Source organism: Pseudorasbora parva, chromosome 24 (genome assembly GCF_024679245.1).
Source record: "Pseudorasbora parva isolate DD20220531a chromosome 24, ASM2467924v1, whole genome shotgun sequence".
In the NCBI taxonomy this organism is placed as follows: domain Eukaryota; kingdom Metazoa; phylum Chordata; class Actinopteri; order Cypriniformes; family Gobionidae; genus Pseudorasbora; species Pseudorasbora parva.
In genome coordinates, this window is record NC_090195.1 from 15,597,387 (window position 1) to 15,618,728 (window position 21,342).

Genomic DNA, 21,342 nt, shown 5'->3' on the forward strand with positions numbered 1-21,342 from the left:
ATGTCATCGTCAGTAATGGAGTAGTCTCACGTAGCCAGACCTTCAGACTTTTATTGGTAACAGACCGCCCAATAGTACGTTTGACTGACATGTAAAGCAACCAATCGCAGTTTGTTTTGTTCCCGCCATGTTTAGGGGTGTGAAAATGTAGCGTCGTTGTCCCTGCAATAACAGACCGCCGTGCATCTAATGAATGATTAATTGAAGAATGCTGTTCAAGATTACTGCAACAATAAAGCCGCACAGAGTAGCTAGCGCTCTGTAGCAGTTTGTCCATTAGAAACATGACGGCGCAAAATGACTTCACCTAAGGGGACCTGCGGTGTATGGAGATAGAAATTGTTCATTCTAAGGTAATAAAAACATAACGGTACATTATGTAAGGTCTTTATACGCCACTGAAAACATAGTGATGTATATTATATTTAATTTCTGTCAATAGATCCTCATAAATATTACTACACAATGCACCTTTAAAACTTCCCCAGAATGATGCACAAAGCACTTGCGTTTTGCACACCCTTATAACAGGGTGAATAAACACAGAATTCACTTGATCTTTTTTGTGTGCACTTTATTTGGATATAAAGTTATGGTACAAGATTTTGGGATGACCTGTTTTGTTAAAAAAAAAAAAAAGATTATAAGAAACATACTGCTGAAGGCGTTCTGTTATATATTTCTGTTCTCATATTTTCCCCCTTAATTTCTTTCTCACTAAAGTCTTATTGTTTTACATGACATGAAATTGCACAGAAGTAAATCTCTATCTTTGGAAATATTGTACTACAAAGAAAGGCCATTGAAGAGCTACATTTTGAAATGATTTTGTGCATCTGAAAGGACATTCTTCTCTTACAGGTTGTGAGGGAGAATAAAAGGTGGAACTATTTTGTATGTTCTGAATACTTTACTAGTATGTATTATTCCTAGTTTGCTGCTTATTAAGAAAGACTTGGGATGCTTGTGGCCTTTTTTATTTTTTAAATATGTATATTTAAGTGATTTTGGAAAGAAAGAAAGGAAGAAAGATTTATATTAAGAAGGATTTGTCTGTTATTTTAGTTTGTTCTGGTGTGTGCTATCCTTTGTAATAAATTATAAGCGATAGCAAGAGATGATTTGCACTTCAGAATTTGAGTAGTTTTTCTTATTGTCTGTTTAATTTTTAAAGAAGCCACTCACCATGCAGTTATCTTGGAAATACATTATAAAACCAAATTCAAGGAATATATTCACTTTTTTTCCTAAACTACCACTCAACATGTAATTCTTAAACTTACCCATACTTTCAATGTATTAAAACAATCATGAGTGTGACTGTTCCTGCGTTTTAATTACACTAGTATGTCTTGGTTTAACTTTGTGTACATGTTGTGCTGATTCTGTCAGCAGAATACTAAACAATACAAAGACTAGCGGTGCTAATAAAATGAGGCTGTATTTTGTCATTTATTGTATTGGGTAGTATTTATTGTCTGTTGCAAAATAAAATGAGCATTTCAATAGTGAACCAAATTAAACATCACACCAAGCATTTTTGTGTTTGTTTTTTGCTTTACTTTGAAAGGCAAATATTTCTCTCATACAGAATTGTCACATGAACAATAATCTTAAAAAAACAATAAAATTACCAATGACACAAGACAAGAAACAAGAAACTCTGACCGTAATAAAAGTGTTGAGAAACAGCATTTGGACAGCTTTATTTGTGCTGGTTGCAAAATAGGCTTACTGGAAAAACGTGCCTCTACATTTTTGCAAAACTCGAAAAACATAAATACAAATCACTGCAGTTTCCAGCTGAAATGAACACTAGTGGCAGTAAAACACCAGTAATTACAATTAGGGGCAGATTATCTGTTAATAAAGACTTGTTATGGCTTTTTTTGGTGTAGTAAACTTGCTCAGTAGCTTAGTAGATTTGAACTTGTAGTCTGCTACAATCCTACTGCAACATTTATAAAACTTTTAAAAGTTGTAGTACTGCAGGTCTAAAAGATCGAAGTAATTCCTGCTGCTCGCCATTCTCAAGCAAAGGATTTATACACTGACTGGTGCTCTACTTAGTTCATTTATATTGTGTATATATATTCTCTTATATATATATTGACATTAATTAGGCGATGTTACAAGGCAGAGATCTGAAACCATTCAGCCGCGCACAATTTCAAGATCATTCGCTATTTATAAATTCCACATCTAGAAAGGAGGCAAGTTTTTGTGCGTATGTTCCTTTTGAATCACATGTACATGTAACGTAGCTCAGTAAGAGCTGTGCAAGTCAGCGAAAAGGACTGAGCGGGTCGAATAGGATTGGTTACATTTGGTGCCGTGACCCGGATGGGAGTGTGGTTTAGGGGGGTGAATGTAATGTAGGTCAGTACAAGCTGTGCATGTAAACCTCACTCCCCTGCCTCAAGAGGCGCAATAGCGACAGACAATAGACAGACTTCAGTCTTTAGCGTCATCGTTAGCGCACTCGCCTCCCATGCCGGAGACACCGGTTCAAGTCCCACTCGGAGCAGGTCAAGTAGGACCGGTTACATTCGCACATTTGAGAAATGACCGTAAAGATCAAATGTAGGATGGTTTATACGCAATATTTTATAAATAAGGCCCTGCAGAGCGTTTGGTTACGAGTGCCATGAAACATATCATTAATAAAAGAACTCGCATACTTGTAGAATCAAGTTGAAATGGTATGATTGCTTTAGCAAAACATTCTCACTGTTGCTTTTAACACTATTGGTGTAGGTTTATTGTAAGTGGTATATTTTTAAATGCTAAAAGCACATTAATCTTTTAACGCCACTCACTGGACATTTGATTTCAGAACTGCTGTCATATGTTCAACAACATACATAATAAAACTTGGGGTCAGATTCACGCTCTGTTTCAGATAAAACTGAACATGCTTTTATTTTTTATCGCAACTCATTGGACATTTCACCTTTGAAGTGTTGCGAAATGTGCAAGAAGAAGCATAATATAATTTTGCAGAACAGACGCCACAGGTACGTTTTTCCAATGAGCCTGGGTTATTTCTGTTCCAAATGATATATGATTTATAAGATATGTTTGAATGTTGAATATCATATGATCACTTTCATGGAATGAGTCTGAGAACAGATGTTCTGTCCTCTTATGTTTCCTGCTGGTTCACTTGTCTTCAATTTATCCAATAGCTGATTTTAAACCAGCAGAAAGTTCGTACCTTCTTTTCTTTTTGGTTCACTGAATCATTAGACAGCACTGGCATTGTCTCGCATTTTTGTGAGTCGAAGACTGTTGAGACGAACTCCCAGAACTGTTGCTCCAGATGCATATTGAATCTCCCTCAGTATGCCGTTCCATTTCCTCTCGCTCTCATCAAACCTGTGAACAAACAAGAACCTTTTTATTTGAACATATTTGGATTGTAATTATGGATATGTGGTCAAATCATTGTATGTTATATAAAAAAAATACCTGCAGGGCCTATATTATTAGAGATGATTAGAGATGCACAATATATCAGTACCATTTTAATTACTGGATGATGATGTTTTAAATTTGTTGATATTGAATATTTAATGGTGCATCATTTATTTTTTTATTGAGTGTTCATCAGAGTGGTCCAAGGCCTTAGGATTCAAGTCATACTTGAACTTGGAATACACACACACACACACACACACACAGACTGGATTTGAGTTTATGTGGTTGTAATAAAAAAAAAGTAACAAAGCCTTCTCTTGCAGGAAGTTTTGACCCCTGTAGGAATGAATGGAATGTCAGTTTTTTTTAAATTATTTGTCAAAATAATATATAAAATCTGGCACAATCCAGAACAAACACACACAAATAAAGGCATGAGACTCTAGAACATTCCCAATGCAGAACACACTCACATGCATACACATACACAGGAGTTCTCATTAAAATTAATGAGGGGTCATAAAGGGGCAATGTCCCCCCCCCATCCCTCCCCCACATTTAAAAATAAATCAATCAGTGCAGACTGCACACAGGTGCGAAGTGGTTAGATCTGAATACATATACAATGCAGAACAGTAAAGTGACAGTAAAGACAATATTACATAAAATTTCTGTTACAAATAAATGCTTTCTTTTCATCCAAGAATCCTGACAAAAATGCTTCAGTTTCCACAAAAAATATTAATCAGCACAGCTGTTTTCATCAGTAATAATAGGAAATGTTTCTTGGGCTCCAAAATCATCATATTAAATGATTTCTGAATGATCATGTGACACTGAAGTAATGATGATGAAAATTCAGCTTTGCCCTCACAACAATAATTATACAAATATTGAATATGTTTACTGTATTTTTTATATCAAATAAATACATCCTCATTTCCAACCAACCCCAGATTTTTCTACTGTAATTAGTTAGATCAGCTCACTGCATCCCTCTACGTAAAGAGTGATTGGTGTATTTAATGAGCGCCTCACCTCCAGATGTCATTCATCTCCTGTGGAATCAGATCATCGCTGTCCTCTTTGGGGAACATGGCAAAACCACCCACAGCATAGAGGACACCACATACAGTGACCAGGCTAAGGGAACTACGGTCCTGGGGAAACTCCACAAACTCTGACCACCTGACACATAGAGAGATGGTTGTGGTTAAATATCAGTTTAATGCAAGCTATTGCTATATACAGTGGGTACGGAAAGTATTCAGACCCCCTTACATTTTTTACTCTGTTATATTGCAGCCATTTGCTAAAATCATTTAAATTATTTTTTTCTCACACAGCAACCCAAAAACACAGAATTGTTGACATTTTTGCAGATTTATAAAATAAAAAATAAAAACTGACACATCACATGATCCTGAGTATTCAAACCCTTTGCTCAGTGTTTAGTAGAAGCACCCTTTTGATCTAATAGAGCCATACGTCTTTTTGGGAAAGATGCAACAAGTTTTTCACACCTGGATTTAGGGATCCTCTGCCATTTCTCCTTGCAGATCCTCTCCAGTTCTGTCAGGTTGGATGTAAATGTTGTGGACAACCATTTTCAGGTCTCTCCAGAGATGCTCAATTGGGTTTAAGTCAGGGCTCTGGCTGAGCCATTCAAGAACAGTCACAGAGCTGTTGTAAAGCCACTTAATTTAGCTGTGTGCTTAGGGTCATTCTCTGAAGGTGAATCTTCGGCACAGTATGAGGTCTTGAGCACTTTGGAGAAGGTTTTCATTCAGGATATCCCTGTACTTTACTGCATTCATCTTTCCCTCGATTGCAACCAGTCGTCCTATCCCTGCAGCTGAAAAACACCCCCACAGCATGACGCTGCCTCTGTTGGCACTGTATTGGACAGGTGATGATCAGTGCCTGGTTTTCTCCACACGTCGCTTAGAATTAAGGCAAAAAAATGATATTGTGGTCTCAGACCAGATAATCTTATTTCTCACCATCTTGGAGTCCTTCAGGAGTTTTTTTTTAGCAAACTCCATGCAGCTTTTCATATGTCTTGCACTAAGGAGAGGTTTCCGACCGGCCCCTCTGCTATAAAGCCCCGACTGGTGGAGGGCTGCAGTGATGGTTGACTTTCTACAACTTTCTCCCGTCTTACAACTGCATCTCTCGAGCTCAGTCACAGTGATCTCTGAGTTCTTCTTTACCTCTCTCACCAAGGCTCTTCTCCCTGATAGCTCAGTTTGCCTGGACGGCCAGTTCTAGGAAGGGTTCTGGTCGTCCCAAACGTCTTCCTTTTAAGGATTATAGAGGCCACTGTGCTCTTAGGAACCTTAAGTGCAGCAGACAATTTTTTGTAATCGTGGCCAGATCTGTGCCGTGCCACATTTCTGTCTCTGAGCTCTTCAGACGGTTCATTTGACCTCATGATTCTCATTTGCTCTGACATGCACTGTGAGCTGTAAGGTCTTATATAGACAGGTGTGTGGCTTTCCTAATCAAGTCCAATCAGTATAATCAAACACAGCTGGACTCAAATGAAGGTGTAGAACCATCTCGAGGATGAACAGAAGAAATGGAGAGCGCCTGAGTTAAATATATGAGTGGCACAGCAAAGGGTCTGAATACTTAGGACCATGTGATATGTTAGTTTTGCTTTTTTAATAAATCTGCAAAAAAAATCAAGAATTCTGTGCTTTTCTGTCAATATGGGGTACTGTGTGTACATCCGTGGTAAAAATTTTTTTTACTTAAATAATTTTAGCAAATGGCTGCAATATAACAAAGAGTGAAAAATTTAAGGGGGTCTGAATACTTTCGGTACCCACTGTATGTCAAATTTGTCCCACGAGTCAATGCGTATCTTAAAACTTAGATTATAATGCAATGAGTTTATGTATGCGGCCACGCTTACTTGTTGGTTTTGATGTCATAGACCTCAGCGCTGCCTGTGAGGCCAGTGTCAGTGACACCAGCTGCCACGTAGATCATGTTTTTGCGGACAGTGACCCCAAAAAGTGAGCGTGCAGTATTTAATGGAGCCAGATCCATCCACTGATGCTTTTTAGTGTCATACGCACACACTCTGTTCAAACACTGCCTACAAAATAAGACAAATATGTATAACTGTGAGATGTGTAACACTAGCTACACTACTGTGTAAAAAAAAATAATAATTAAGATTTTTTTAAGTCTCAAGAAATATTTCTTACTGTCAATGTTGAAAACTGTTGTGCTGCTTAATATTTTGTGGAAACCATAATACATATTCTTTGATGAAGCAAAACTGTTCAAAAGAACAACATTTATTTGAAATAGAAATATTTTGTAACATAAATGTCCCTTTTTTGATCAATTTAACGTGTCCTCGCAGAATAAAAATATTTATTTCTTGTAAAATCTTACTGACCCCATGGTAGTTTATTACAGTTTCCACTAAAATATTTTGCATAAAGACTGTTTTTAACATTGATAATAAAAAGTTTCCTTAATAGTTTATGAAGAATCATGTGACACTGAAGAAGTAATGATGCTGAAAATTCAGCTTTGACATCACAGGAATAAATTATATTTTAAAATAAATTTAAATAGAAAACTATTATTTTAAATGGTAATAATATTTGACAATGTTAATGTTATATATATATATATATATATATATATATATATATATATATATATATATATATATATATATATATATATATATATATATATATATATATTACAAAAGTTTGACTGGAAGAAGCCAGAAACATCTTATAAACTTACTTGTCCTCTCCCTTTCCTCCGATGACATAGATCATTTCATTATGAGACACTACTCCATGGCCATATACTGGGTAGGGAAGCGGATCCGACTCGGCCCATTTAAGGAACCTTAAAAAAAAACAGGGCTACTTGAAGTATCTTTTTGGAAGATTTACGATTCAGTGAACACAAAAAAATTTTTTAGAGCTGATCTTCAAATAATTAATGTGGCACCAGTACTTACTGTCTGTCATAAACCATGACTGTTTCCAGAATTTGTTCTCCTTCTTTCATTTCTTTCCCTCCAATCGCAAAGATTAAGTTTTCAGCCTCACCCATCCCGAACAGGAAGCGGGGGGAGGGCATGGGAGGCATGCCCATCCAGTCAGATGTTGCAGGGTCAAACTGTATAATATATATAAATATATACAAATAAATGATGTATAATTTAACTACAGTATTAGCATTTGCTGCTAACTTAAATACTCCATGAAAGCATGAGTTTTGTGTCTTTTAGTGCATGTCTGTTAGCTGTGAAGTCATTCTGAATAAACACTTCTAAACATTGACAAAATAAACATTCATCCTACTTAAAATTACAAATAAAACATAAAAAGTATTGTCCTAGTTTCTTATGTTTCTTTGGGAGCCAATTACTAATATTTTAGAAACGTGTGTGTATGTCCGTGTCCTGGTAAACCCTTCATTAGGACAAAATATCCCTACAAAGATGACAACATCTGAAATCCTTGACATTGTTTGGTCTCCATGAGAAAAGACGGCTTATAAATCAGACTAAACTGTGTCTACATTCATTTCTACTGCTTCTGTTACACTTTTGCAGGAACAAATCACAGACTGGCTTATCCACCTGGCACGCTATTGGCGGGTTTATCATGACGGGTAGAGAAGCAATAGATCGTTGCCTGTTGATCACGCCTCTTGTGGTCTGATAAGAACAAATCCCAAGCTTTTAACATTTTAAATATCTTTCTCTTCAAAGAAAATGTATTAAAAATTGTGACGACTCCTGCACTACAGAGTCTTATCCAGGTCATTTATGTCCAGTCCCTTCCCCAATATCATTTTAAACCCTATCAAGTCATGCAATAGTTCTTCTGTTTTCTTTGTTTTTTTAAGCAATGATCCCATCTAAATATCCTGCCCTGAGCATCATAGAAAATCTGTTATCAACACAGGACAACAAACTAACCTTTACTTATTTCCAAATATATTGGTAAATATGGGTTGGTGCAAAAACATGCGGATCTGTTTACTAATGTTGTCCATGATTTTTGTAGACATAAACTTCACAATGTGTTGAATGAATGAAAACTAGACTGTACCAAAGCAGTAAATGAAGGAAAGTAGTCCTTTACCTGCAAAAAGTATGAATAGATCTGTTCGTCTTTGCTTTGCTCATCAAAAAAAAGTCCACCTGCCACAAATATCTGGTTTTCCTTTGTGGCCAGACTGCAGTGGTTTTTAGGGATTTGGGAAGAGAGTGCCGCCACATAACAATCATTTCCCGTCGGGTCATAAGCCACCGATGCAGTGTCATTGATCAAGAAGATCAAGTCTCTCAGGAACATCCCGAATCGCAGATTGTCATTTAAGATGCCAGGGAGTAGCTCTTCTTGCTCTTCCTCTTCCTCTTCACCTTCATCTCCCTCCTTCTGTCCTTTCTCACCCGCACTCTTTTTGCTTTTGGCCTTCTTGACTTCTGGAAGCTTCCCAGCATGGGCATCTTTGACCATTTGCAGTTTCTTGACGATCTCTGGGTTTGAGCTCAACCATTCATGTTTCTCCACATTTTTGGTGAAGTAGTCTTGAGGAACCAGTCGTAACCTGATGCAATCCAGCAGACCCGGTAGATCCTCCAGCCTCTTTTCTTGATCATGTCCCACCCACTTGATCAAAGCCTCAAAAACATCTTGCTCCGTTTCTACGTTCAAAGTGTCAGATGCAATAATAGCCGCCAATTCGCTTGGAGTCAGTTGCTGGAATTCTTCATCCCGAGCAATGAACTGGAAGCGCTCGCAAGCAAAGTTCCTCGCAGATATGGCCAGACGAGGACAATCCAGCATCAGTCCTAGTCGAAAAATCGCCAAACAGTTGCTCAAACTGAGTCGCTTTTGCAGGAACGAGACGCATACAGTGAAAATCGAGGGGATCTGAAGCATGTTGGCCAAAGCGAAGATGTCCTGCACGTTTTGCTCTGTCACATTGATGTTCGAGGTGTAGAGGTACTTCAAGATCATCCCCATGACGCCCGGCTCCACATCCTCCAGTACGATCTCCTTCTGTTTGCTCTCCTCCACACCTGACTTGAAGAAAGCTCTGAAGTACGTGCTGCAAGCAGCCAGGACCAACCGGTGGCATGGAAACTCTTTGTCTTTTATCTTCAGCACACAGTCAACCATCATATCGCTCTCCAGAAGATCGTATAGACCATCTTGCAGCAGGGTTTGCTGGTACATGCGCGGCTCCTCCATGGGATCTATAGGTATAGCCATATTGATCGCGTACTATCCCTGATGGTCACAATGAACTTAGTAGCTAGTCCAGTGCTCTCCGTTCCGCACTTCTTTTAGTGATTGAGAAGGAGGAGGCAGGGTTGAATCAGTTCCGCTTTGCTGTCAGGAACTCAGGCTTCATCAGCTGTCCCAATGCTTCAACCAAACTCCAACTGGGGGGCTATTTATAGATCCTTCACAAAGATGTGGAATCCATACTTGTACATGTGAAACACAACCCCCTGTCCTGTGCAACAGCTGACACACTTCCCCATGGGAGACAGCAGTCAGAAGAAACACTGGCCTTCTAGGTGAGATCACAGGCCTCTGCATAGGACCTTTATGCGTTTATGAATCACCCTCTTGATTAATTACACTGTAAAAGTTACCTGGTTGCCTTAAAATGCCTTAAAACAACCCAAGTTGGATTGGAAATGGACAAACCCAGAAATTGGGTTGTTTGAACCCTAGTAAATGGACCCATTCAAACAACCCAATTTCTGGGTTTGTCCATTTTCAACCCAACTTGGGTTGTTTTTAACCCAGCATTTTTTTAGAGTGCCAAATTGTGCTGGTTTCATGATTTATCACATTTTACTATGTAGTTCAGATGCAATAACATTTTGGGTTTCTATTTAGTAAACCAATTTCCTTCATTGTATCAACTTACATTTTTAATTTCAATAAACTGAAAATTTTAAGACAACAAGGTTACTAATTTTTTTACGTCAACAATATATTTTTACACTGTTCTTTTATAGACTCTTTTGTTGTTTTAGTTTAATCTTGTATAACTTTTAAAAAAAGTTGCAAATATTGCTTAAATTATTTTGATGAGTTAAAGCAATGTGTTGTCATAACTTACTGATCATATAATTGTTTACAGTACAGGTACTATAGGAATAACAAAAAATTATGCAAAAATTACAAGCAAATAAACAAAACCCTAACCATATAACCCTATAGTAAGTACATGCAGTTTTTAATTACTCAGTAATGAAGTGTAACCAATAATATGATATATTCCAAAGCCTTTTGTGCTAGTTAACTTGAATACGTTTTTTTATAAGTTAAGTTAATATTTGTACACTCTAAAAAATTCGGTGTAAAAAACAACCCAATGTTGGGTCAAATATGAACTAACCCAGCAGTTGGGTTGGTTTTACCCAGCGATTGGGTTGTCTTAAGCAAATATTTAACCCAACCACAGGATTAAAACAACCCAATTGCTGGGTTAGTCCATATTTGACCCAACATTAGGTTAAAACAACCCAGCATTTTTTAGTGTGTATAAATTGACTGAGTTGTTATTTGCATTTTCATTTAATAAATAACTTACAATTAAATATCTAATAAATATGAGAAAAAAATATCTGGTAAATATCAACTGTTCCCCAAGCTTGAGTCACTGATGAGAATATGAATAGCTGGTCATTGATTACCTTATGCCAGCTCATATAAATATCCTAGAGTGAAAAGGGTTTTATGACATCGAAGATCTTGAATGTTCTCCATGGCATTTATGTTTTTGTTAAGAGTCACAGTTTAATTTAAGCGACCACGTCGTCATACAGGAACAGTGGCTCTGTGATCGATCTCTGTCAATAAGAAGGAACTTACAGTAATTTAAAACATAAATGGACGTTCCAAAAAGGTGGCAAAGACACATACACATAGTCATTAATGAAGATTATTTTAATGCATATTACAACTTAATTTCCATTATTTTCATTGAATCACATATTTTCAACCTCAGACAGTAAATACTTCTGTTATGAGTGCAAATTTAATTATACAATTTGTCTATGTTTTTAACTACAAAGCACTTATTTGAAGTCCTATTACATATGTAAAACTGTGAGTCTGTAATGTTCAGAAAATCTGTAAAAATTTAAACAGCTGTTTCGATTCCAGCATCTTTCTTTACAGTACAGTTATTAAAACATTATTCCTCCATATTTCAAGACTATGGTTGTCACAAAATGTGTAAGTAAACCATTAAGGGTTTTGTAAAAGTGTAACCATCATGTGTAATCTCTACTCTGCCTTCTGTTTGCTTGGGTCCACAGGCTGGGTGGCAGAAGCGTCCATCTGGGTGGTGCTGGGATCTGTGGTGCTGGGTGGAGGAACAGGGGCAGGAGGGGGGATTGGGTCTGGATCATCAATCAAAGCCTGTCTTCTTTCCTTTTCCTTAATCAGCTGAATTAAGCAGTAGGTAACAAACATCACAGTGATGGTGGTGAAGGGGAAACCTGACAAACAAAATACGGTTTGATTTACTTTTTTTTAAAGAAGAGGAAAATAACACCAACAATAAAATAAAATAAAAAAACACAATATGCAAATAAACTTCTTACATTTCAATAACAGCACTCTAAACCCGAATAACATGGCATAACTCAAAAAATTGAGGCAATCATCAACTTAAAAGAAATGTTAAGTTTAAGTAAGCAGAACTTGCATATTTTTATTTTGTAATCATACGTTTTACTTGCTCTGAACTTGAAATGTTTGAATAAGCTAATTCATACATGTAACTTAAAAATATTATGTAATTTTTATTGGAATCTTGACTAGAACTATAGCTAATTCAATAAATGCCACCTTGCTAACTGGTTACACAGTGCTTTGGTAGCGTTAGCATTACCATAGCACTTGCTGAATGAGGACAGCAATATAATACATCTAACATATATCTGTTCTCAAACTAGACTCATGCTCCACTCGTCAACATGATGGTAATCCTAAAAAACAACATAACAGAAACTCTTCTGAACTAGCATAACAAAACATTGAACGCTACTAAATCTCCCACCTAACATTAATCTTGCGCAAAACGCATAATATAACGCTTACTTTTGGCATTAACTGTCCCTTTTGAGTGTCATGGCAAAGCATGCGTGGGAATATAAATACTAGCCCAGTTTCCGTTCAATTTAAGTTAGTTTAAATTAAAAGAAACAAGTTCATAAAACTCAAAACAATGAAAAAAAATGTAGATTACTTAGAATATGTCAAAAAAATTAAAAGAACATTCTAAATACTCATAAAAGTTCATTTGTTTAAACTAATTTGTGTTGGCTCTACTCAAACCAATTAATTATTTTGAGCTTTGGGGATATAAAATCTTTTGTTTTTTAAAATCCGTCTCAAGTATCACCTCAGTACACTCAAAAAAGTGCTCATGGGCGTTCATTGGCTGACCATAAATCACTCATTTTAGATCAATTAAAATATTATACATTTTTAAGAAAATGTATTTTTGTTTTTTTTAAGAAATGTAAATTGCCTAGGTTGTACCAGTAATGAGAGTTTATTTACTTGGATTAATGACTGAAATTTAAATTCGTGACCTGACCCCGCCTACTGCGCGTCACCGAGACGAGCTGTGGACTACGCCAGGACATTTTTGCCGCCATTCGAGAACTTTCGATGGATCCTTCTAAAGTTGTGTGAGTATTAATGACATGTCTGCCAGTAACGATGTAATTTATTATCCTATCACAGTTCAAATAATAATCCTCTTTATGTATACTTGTTAGGCAAAGCTATATTCTATGTAATGTTGAAAAGTATACTTTACCTTTAAGGAACATTCTCTTTGCAACCAGTTTGGCAAATTCAAGACTGTTCAGGGCCAGGACATTGTAAAGAACAATTGTCCAGAAGTTGAAGGTATTAAACACAGCCCTGATCCTGCGTGACATAGAATCTGATATTGCCATCTGTGGGTGGAAGGAAACATTTGTAGATGAGATTATCATTTATAGTATGAGTAGTTTAACATTTAACCAACAGATGGAGCACTAGAGGACATTTTAGCAGCAATAATGTGACATTTAACCACTAGAGGGAGCACTGGAGCACTAGAGTTGTCATTAGCACTTTCTGGTCATATTTCTTGAACTTACCTCAATAGAAATAAAAGGTTCCATTGAGAAGAGTTTTGCGCTCCACATTTCCAAATTGAGGCCAAAGCAGTTTAAGAACGCCCAGATGAAAACCACCCAGCTTGGTCCCAGCCAGAGGGCCGTGATGCCATACGTGCACAGAGAGGCTATCAACTCATCCAAAACATTCTCATGTTTCCCCCCGAGATAGTTATAAACATACCTGTGGAGATGACAGCATGCTTTGATAAAATACTGATGCTGGAAAGCATTGTTGCTTAAAAGTCTGATAGATGTAAAAATGTCAATCATACTTGCACAGAAAGTCATTTATTCCTCGATCAAAGTGTCTGTAAAAAAAGAGGAAGGTTTTTCACTTTTTTTTAAATGATGAATATGTCAATTGATACAAACAAATAATAAGGGCTCACTCACGCCTCAGAGAAAACATAAAGCATTGTAATGCATTTCGGTGGTTTGGGAGGGTCCAGGTAATCCAGTCTTGATACTGTGTTTATCACTCCAAACATCACTGCCGCTTTCACCCAATCATACACCAGATTTAAGTAGGCCAATCCAACTGCACAGTGAAAGAAGAAAAAGGCTATAGTGGTCTTTTGAAGATTGATACACTTGCGTGACCTGAATACTAACACACACATACTTACCGAGGGCCCAGTCAGAGATGTGTTTAAGAAGCTTCATGTCACTAGGAATGGTCAGAATGTACATGAAGTGAAAGAGGACTGCTACTATTATAATAACCCCCAGGTGTAGCAGGGCCTGGATGGAAATGTTCCACATCTCCCCGTCCTTCCTCGTCAGGTTAGAGTTATTGGCCTGGTGGGGTGTCAAAAGGCAACACTATTCATTTGGAAAACATTCAAACCATAATTTCATTTGGGCTCATTTAGTTGCAGACCTGAATGTAGAACTTGTCGAATGTCATGATGGGTCCAAAATAAAAGAAAGGGAGGTAAAAGTTGTACTTGAGAAGCTCCAGGATGCTGTAGTTTCCATCTTTTCTCTCACAGTTCTCAAGAGCAAAACTCATGCAGCGCATGATGGTAAAGCCACAGCCGCCGTAGAACAGAAGAGGACGCAGCTCAAAATTGCCAGTCACAAACCCCGCCTGAAAGATGAACACAATCATAATCACATAGAAAGACAGAATAAAATAATACAAATTACATTGTATTGTTCATTTTATTTTATTTGTTTCTTTTATTTTAATAACAATAAAGAAAAAGAATGATTATTTTTATTCTAATAAAAAATTATTATCATTAATGTCATCATCATCAATAAACATTTATATTTCATTTCTTTTCATTTTAATAATACAAATAATAGTATAAATATAAATAATAATTAATTATAATAATGTCATTTATTGTTTTGTTTTTTTAAATGTATAACATTATAAAAATGTTGATTTCATTTTTATTTTAATAATAATATAATATACAATAGTAATAATAATTAATGATAATAATGTTATTTATTGTTTATTTTTGCTCATTTTAAAATAATGTGTAATTACAATTTTTATAACATTTAAATGTAATTTCTTTTAATTTTAATAATAAAAAATTATAATATCCAAAAGTAATAATAATTAATGTTAATAAGGGTATTTATTGTTTATTTGATTTTGTTTTGCTTATTAATTCAATAAAACTTATATTTAAAAAGGAATCATATTTATAAACATTTAGATTAAAATTTTCAATCTTACTTATAATAATAATAACATACAATAGTAATCATTTCTTGATAAAAAATAATTAATTAATTAGTTAATTTAATTAATTAATCAATTAATGATAAAAAAATATGTATTGTTTATTTTATTTGCATATTTTTATTAACAAATGTATAATTACAATTTTGTAACATTTAATTTAATTAATTTATTTTTATAATACTATATAATAGTAATATTAATTAGTGAAGTGATTATTAGTGACTATTTATTTATTTATTTTATTAGTTTATTTTTAAATAATATTTATAAACATTTAGATTTTATTTTTTACATTTTAATAATAATAATAATTAATGATTATAATAATATGTATTGTTCATTTAATTTGTTTATTTTAAAATTACAATTTGTAATGACAAATTATATTTATAACATAAACATTTAGATTTCATTTCTTTCCATTTTAAAAATAATAACAATAATACCAAATGGCAATATAAAGCTTTACTGTAGCACTTTTCATATTTTCACAGTGTCAGTGACACACCTGCCAGGAAATGAAGGGCTCCATTTTGAAGGTGGACAGTGTAGTGAGTCCAGCAACGAAGCAGAGCCACCTGAGCTTGACCAGAGAGATGCTGTAGAGCAGCACACAGTGAGACAGGATGAGCATGACGTAAGCCCAGCCCATACTGCTGAAAACCGCCAGCATACCGTACACCATGAACACCAGAGATCTGTACTGTGGGATGGGGAAAACAAGTGAGAGAATGAGCTTCTCAGGTAGGCCGTATGGAGTGCTATCTTTAGTCATTAGTCACATGTAACATAGATGCGTCTGGACTCCCAAGAGCCACCTGTGGAGCCAGCAATGAGCAGATCTTGCCGAAGATCACATGACCTGAGAGAGCAAAGATGATATGCTCTCGGAACGTGGAAAACCACATCATCCACTCGACGTCAGCAGTATCCTGCAGTGTGATACGGATAAATCAGTAGACATTCACAATTTTAAGATCCAGTATGAAATTGTACAAAATCTCACCATTTTTCTGCCAGAGTAGTACCATCCTGGCCGAACACTGGTCTTGAAGGTTTTTCTGTTGGAATTTGCTGAATAAAGATTCAGAAAGTCATTTTATGCTCTTCATTACTAAAAGTGATCAAAAATAAACATTTAAAAAAATAAAAGCTTATGATTATGCATATACATGGATGCAAGAAACTGTATATTCATTGATATTATTACTAGTGCTGTCATTAATTGCATCTAACATAAAAGTTTGTGCTCATATATGTGTGTGTATATGCATGTATATTTTATATATTAAATGCAAATTTTATAGTTTTTGTCAAAAACTTTTATATATTATATATATATAATATATAATTATATATTTCGTATATATTATTCAAATGCAAAGAAACTGCATATACAGTGATGTAATTACTGTATATTGAATGCAAATGTGGAAGTTTTTTTAATCATAAACCCATGGGCAATAATACTTTTCTCTTTCTCTATTCAGTCTCTTGGTATATTAATACTGACATATGATCCCTGCTGCGTACTTTGCATAGCTTTCTGAGGCAAGCGGGTAGCTGTGCTGTCTTTTTCCTCATACAATATACAGTAGTGCTATTTCTGTGCTCTAATGGTTGTATGTGCATTTATGAGTGAGAAAAGAAGATCAGGTGAATGTTACAGTAACATGGCAAAGGCCTCACAGAAACCCCTCCAGAAACTTTATTCGTACAGTGACATCATTTTAGGTACATTTATACTTACAGCTGGAGACGTCAAATATCCATGTGGCAGCCCAGAGCATTGCCATACACAGCACTACATTATACGAGTAGAGCTCGTACCTCGGAAGAGCCGCTTTGACCCCCATTGTGCACAGGACAGCCTAAGAGAGTTTATTGGAAAGGTGCAGTTAGAATGAACAAGGTGTCGAATTTGGCCATTAAAATATTTCCCAACCAAGACAGCCAATGAGCGCTTAAGATCCTACTAAAAATATAACTTGGTAATTGGTGATCTATGGGATGAAAGCACTGTTACTGTAGCTCAACTTGTAGAACATGCCGTTAGCAATAGCAAGGTCATGTGTTCGCTTCCAAGGGAGCACATGAGTTGATCAAATGTATCCTGTGAATGTTTGTAAATCTCTAAATGGACATTACAATAAGAATGATAGGTTACGCTTTATTTCGATAGTCCACTTTAGACATTCTACTAACTAAAGCAACTTTGCAACTACTGTACATGTAAACTAACTCATTAGAATATTAGTAGGCTGTAATGTTAGGGTTAAGGTTAGTAAAATACGTTGGCATGTGCTTGCAAAGATACTTAGTCAGTGGAATGTCTGTTGGGGAGTATCAAAATAAAGTGTTAGCAGATATTAAGCAGACAGTCTACTAATACTCTGACTGGTAGTTGATATGTAGTTGCAAAGTTACGTTGTCATAAGTGGACTATCGAAATGAAGTGTTAGCAGTTTTATATATAAAAAAAATACAAAAATAAAACCAAAAACAATGTGATCTTTCTGGGCAGGGCAGAAGTTTCCAATGATTTGAATTGTGTGAGCAGGAAGCATCTACACTATGTGAGCTCTTGCTATTTTTAGCTGGGATATTTTCTGCCCTCATTGTATTGACTGAAGCATCACTTCTACATTACAGCCAAATGCTTTATTTTCTAACCAGCAGATTAATCATTTGTCTATTTATCTTCTATTAATTTAAAGGTATACACAAATAACAAGGTCTGCTTTGTAGTGATGGCTGTTATTGTGAAAGCTCATCTGAAGAACCATGCAAGTAAATTAGCAGCTTATTAGTTTATCTGATATTTGACTTGGTTAATGTTAGCGGGTCATGCGCTGCATAGGTGGCAAGCAGATTTGAGAAACACCTATTTTACTAACCTTGAGCACAGCAATGCCACTGTAACGGGCCTTTGAAATACTGAAAAATCCACTTGAACTTAAAATAATCACAAAAACGTATAGAAAAGATCAGCAAAATAATAATCTAATGCATCCTCTGTGTTTCTACAAGGTGTCAGTTGGGCGCACAAACTGCCTGTTGGGCAGTTGCGGACAGTTAAAGGTGAACAGGAGATGTATTTATATTCATCTGAAGCAGCTCATAGGGGGCGGATCCATTGTGCCATGTTGTATCAATAGAAACAAGCTCGGGCCTTCATTGCTTGCATACTGAATATCCTACATAAGAGATAGAAGATGGGTTAAAATAGTAACATATATCTATATATGCACAATTCCAAAAGGAAAATATTCATATGAAAAAATGTATATAAATATACAACAAATACATGAAACATAAAGCTTTACCTGAGAAGCATGGGCGTGCAATATCAATAGCGGTTTTGCTTCTTTTAGGACTGACCATCGGTTTCCCATAGGTCAGGCCAGGGGTCAACTAGAGCAGACATGTTAGGAAATGGTAGTAGCCCATTCTGCTTAAAGTAATCTCTGATAAGACACAGTAAGCTACTGTATATAAAGGTTTTGGACAAATCTTCTACACTGCCTACCACTTGACTTGGATGAATATTGTTGGTGCAACAAGGCTTGAATTTCGCCGTGGGATTACGTAAAATTTGACTCATTCCCGCAGATTTTGTGCGCACACCAAAGTGCACGTCCATAAAAGCTGCCTCTCAGTATTAAATTGAGTTATTTTTCAATGCCTACAACTCTTTAAAAGTCAAATACACACAAAATAATGTCAAAATGCCGGTGTTGTCAAGTAATCGCCGCATAACAGTATAATGACTGTGCGTCAGGTCTTAAAGGAAGTGTATGTAAAATTGTGGCCAAAACTGGTACTGCAATCATTTTCAAGTGACTGTATATGGTGTATCTCCCCTCCCCCTCCCCCTGACTCGAGGTTGCCAGATACGCTGCAGGATCCAGCAGGAATGTTTGTAGCTGCAGCTGTGGTAACTAGAGCAGAGGTCTGTACCATGATGGTAGTTTAACAAACTCAGGGTTACAGGATTAGTTTAGAGTTGACAAAACCAAACCAATCTATCCAGGCTTTGTAGGTCCCATGATGCTGATCATCAGCTTGCTCTGTCAACTCAGACTTTGATCCTGAGTTCAAGAGTTTAGCTGTGACATCAGCAGTGAACAGCCAATCACAGGCTGCGGATCAGTGATGTGACATCAGCAGTGAACAGCCAATCACAGGCTGCAGATCAGTGGGACTGAGATTCACTTCTCGCGAGAGAAGCAGTGAGAATCATTTCTCTCTTCTGCAGAATATTACATTATTGAAAAATATTAAGAATTTAAAACAAATTACAGAGCAAGAAGAAAATAGCTGTCAAAGAGGACAACTTGAAGAAACAATATTATACGTCAATGCAAGTAAAAGTTATGAAGTTAGTTTAGTTGATATATAGATAAAATTGAACATTTAAGCTCAGTAAGCTTCATTTTTAAACAATTTTATTTATTGATTTTTCTATGACTTTATGTGGTTTATTTATATTAATTTTTACAAAGTGCGTATTAATGATTGATTAACTAAAATGATAAATCTGCAATTGAGTAAGGAAGGGTATAGTAATTACATAAATTATATCTAAATCATTCTAAATTATTCTTTTTTATAAATAAGCATTGCTGAAAGCCAGACGCTTTAGTCTTTAAAAACCATTTGCTATGTAGTGACTTTTAATTTGGAGTAGAAACAGGGGGAGTGGCTTTATTGCATCAGAGGCGTGTCACTTTACTCACAGCTGATTGGTCCAATTTCAGTTTGAGCTCTCTAATCCAGAACATAACCTGCCCTGGACCAGGTTAGCCGTGGAGCGTAAGTTACTATGGAGATGAACACAGCTAAAAGCCAAACCACTTTAATGGTACCTAAAAATCAAGATTGGCACAAACTAAGCTTAAACAAATCTGGCTGGCCAGCTAAACCGGCTTCATGGTACAGGCCCCAGATCTGGCAACCTGGATGCCCAAACACTACAGACTTCGTGATTGGTAGATAGGTGGAGGGCGGAGCTTCAGGCCAAAACACAACATGTCAACATCAACATCAGATCCTGGTCGGACTACTGTTGTCAGTGATATAAGTATTTGAAATTAACATAATATCTAGTGACATATCAGGGCCATTTTTTATGATTCATTGAAATACATTTCTTACATAGTAAGAAATTATGTAAAAATGTGACAGCCGCCTATACCTGCTGCCAAATTAGGAGATAACATAATTATCTGGCAGTTTTTCCCCATGGTGTCGATGTCAACATTGTGGCCAGTGAAAATGCTGAGTGGCTAGTAACTTTGGAAAGCAACTATGCCAAAGTGGCTCGTGAGCAAAAAGGTTTACCAAGCCTTGTGTTAGCAAAACGCATGAGCCTTTATTAATCAGAATCCAGCACAGAACCTACCTATCTACACATTATTAAGGAGATATTTGCTAATACAAAGCACTGTTATATTTTAGGTCATTATTTGTAGCAGCCTTCAAGAAAAGAATGGCATCCATTCACACACTTCCACACCTGTTTCTGTCAGGGTCAAGGCTGTATTTAGATGATCATATCTGGCTGACAATTTAGGCTCAGGCAACATTTCTATCTTCAAACCTAAATAAACACCATCCCATTCAAGAATAAATCATGTTCATCTTACCTAGTTCTACATTAAGCCACTGACTATGTTTATGACATTAAAGATACCTGAAACACCAGATTTAGCCATAATGACTCAATTTAGCACGTCCTGACAGGTCGGCAGTTTTAGTTTGTAGAAAGAACAACGTGACATTAACATATCCACATCACCAAGATTAAACTAGTGGTTCTCAGCCCAGGACACACTAGAGGGGCTCAAAATGACGAAAAAGCACTTTAATACATATTTGTTTAGGTTTATTAAAAGTTAAAAATAAAAATGTAACAGATTTAATTTATAATAAAAATAAATATAATTGTTTTTAACCGAATTTAAACTTCAGGAAACTTATGAAGTCACAAAACTAATTATAGTTTGTTTAA

At 36.0% G+C, this 21,342-nt stretch overlaps 2 protein-coding genes across 2 annotated transcripts; both read right to left on the reverse strand.

Annotated features, from left to right (window-relative positions):
- Window positions 1-630: 630 nt before the first annotated feature.
- klhl40b (kelch-like family member 40b) lies at window positions 631-9,791 on the reverse strand. Its single transcript, XM_067435425.1, has 6 exons — window positions 8,556-9,791; window positions 7,421-7,581; window positions 7,198-7,305; window positions 6,341-6,526; window positions 4,459-4,608; window positions 631-3,378 (listed from the first exon to the last, which is right to left on the reverse strand). The coding sequence occupies exons 1-6, from the start codon at window positions 9,690-9,692 to the stop codon at window positions 3,246-3,248; spliced, it is 1,875 nt and encodes a 624-aa protein (XP_067291526.1). The 5' UTR covers window positions 9,693-9,791; the 3' UTR covers window positions 631-3,245.
- Window positions 9,792-11,374: 1,583 nt separating this feature from the next.
- Window positions 11,375-18,432, reverse strand: hhatlb (hedgehog acyltransferase like, b). The gene is made up of 12 exons (XM_067434879.1): window positions 18,227-18,432; window positions 17,080-17,200; window positions 16,336-16,403; window positions 16,148-16,261; window positions 15,838-16,032; window positions 14,505-14,714; window positions 14,251-14,422; window positions 14,018-14,162; window positions 13,897-13,932; window positions 13,604-13,805; window positions 13,276-13,417; window positions 11,375-11,944 (listed from the first exon to the last, which is right to left on the reverse strand). The coding sequence occupies exons 2-12, from the start codon at window positions 17,183-17,185 to the stop codon at window positions 11,730-11,732; spliced, it is 1,605 nt and encodes a 534-aa protein (XP_067290980.1). The 5' UTR covers window positions 17,186-17,200; window positions 18,227-18,432; the 3' UTR covers window positions 11,375-11,729.
- Between the last annotated feature and the right edge of the window lie 2,910 nt (window positions 18,433-21,342).

Coding starts and splice junctions, on each gene's coding strand:
- klhl40b (XM_067435425.1), bottom strand. CDS start 9,692: ATGGCTATACCTATAGATCCCATGGAGGAGCCGCGCATGTACCAGCAA. Junction 4,609..6,340: donor TATGACATCAAAACCAACAA/GTAAGCGTGGCC, acceptor TCTATGTGTCAG/GTGGTCAGAGTTTGTGGAGT. Junction 3,379..4,458: donor GAGATGAATGACATCTGGAG/GTGAGGCGCTCA, acceptor GTTTGTTCACAG/GTTTGATGAGAGCGAGAGGA.
- hhatlb (XM_067434879.1), bottom strand. CDS start 17,185: ATGGGGGTCAAAGCGGCTCTTCCGAGGTACGAGCTCTACTCGTATAAT. Junction 14,163..14,250: donor CATCTCTGACTGGGCCCTCG/GTAAGTATGTGT, acceptor TTCACTGTGCAG/TTGGATTGGCCTACTTAAAT. Junction 13,806..13,896: donor ATAAATGACTTTCTGTGCAA/GTATGATTGACA, acceptor TCATCTCCACAG/GTATGTTTATAACTATCTCG.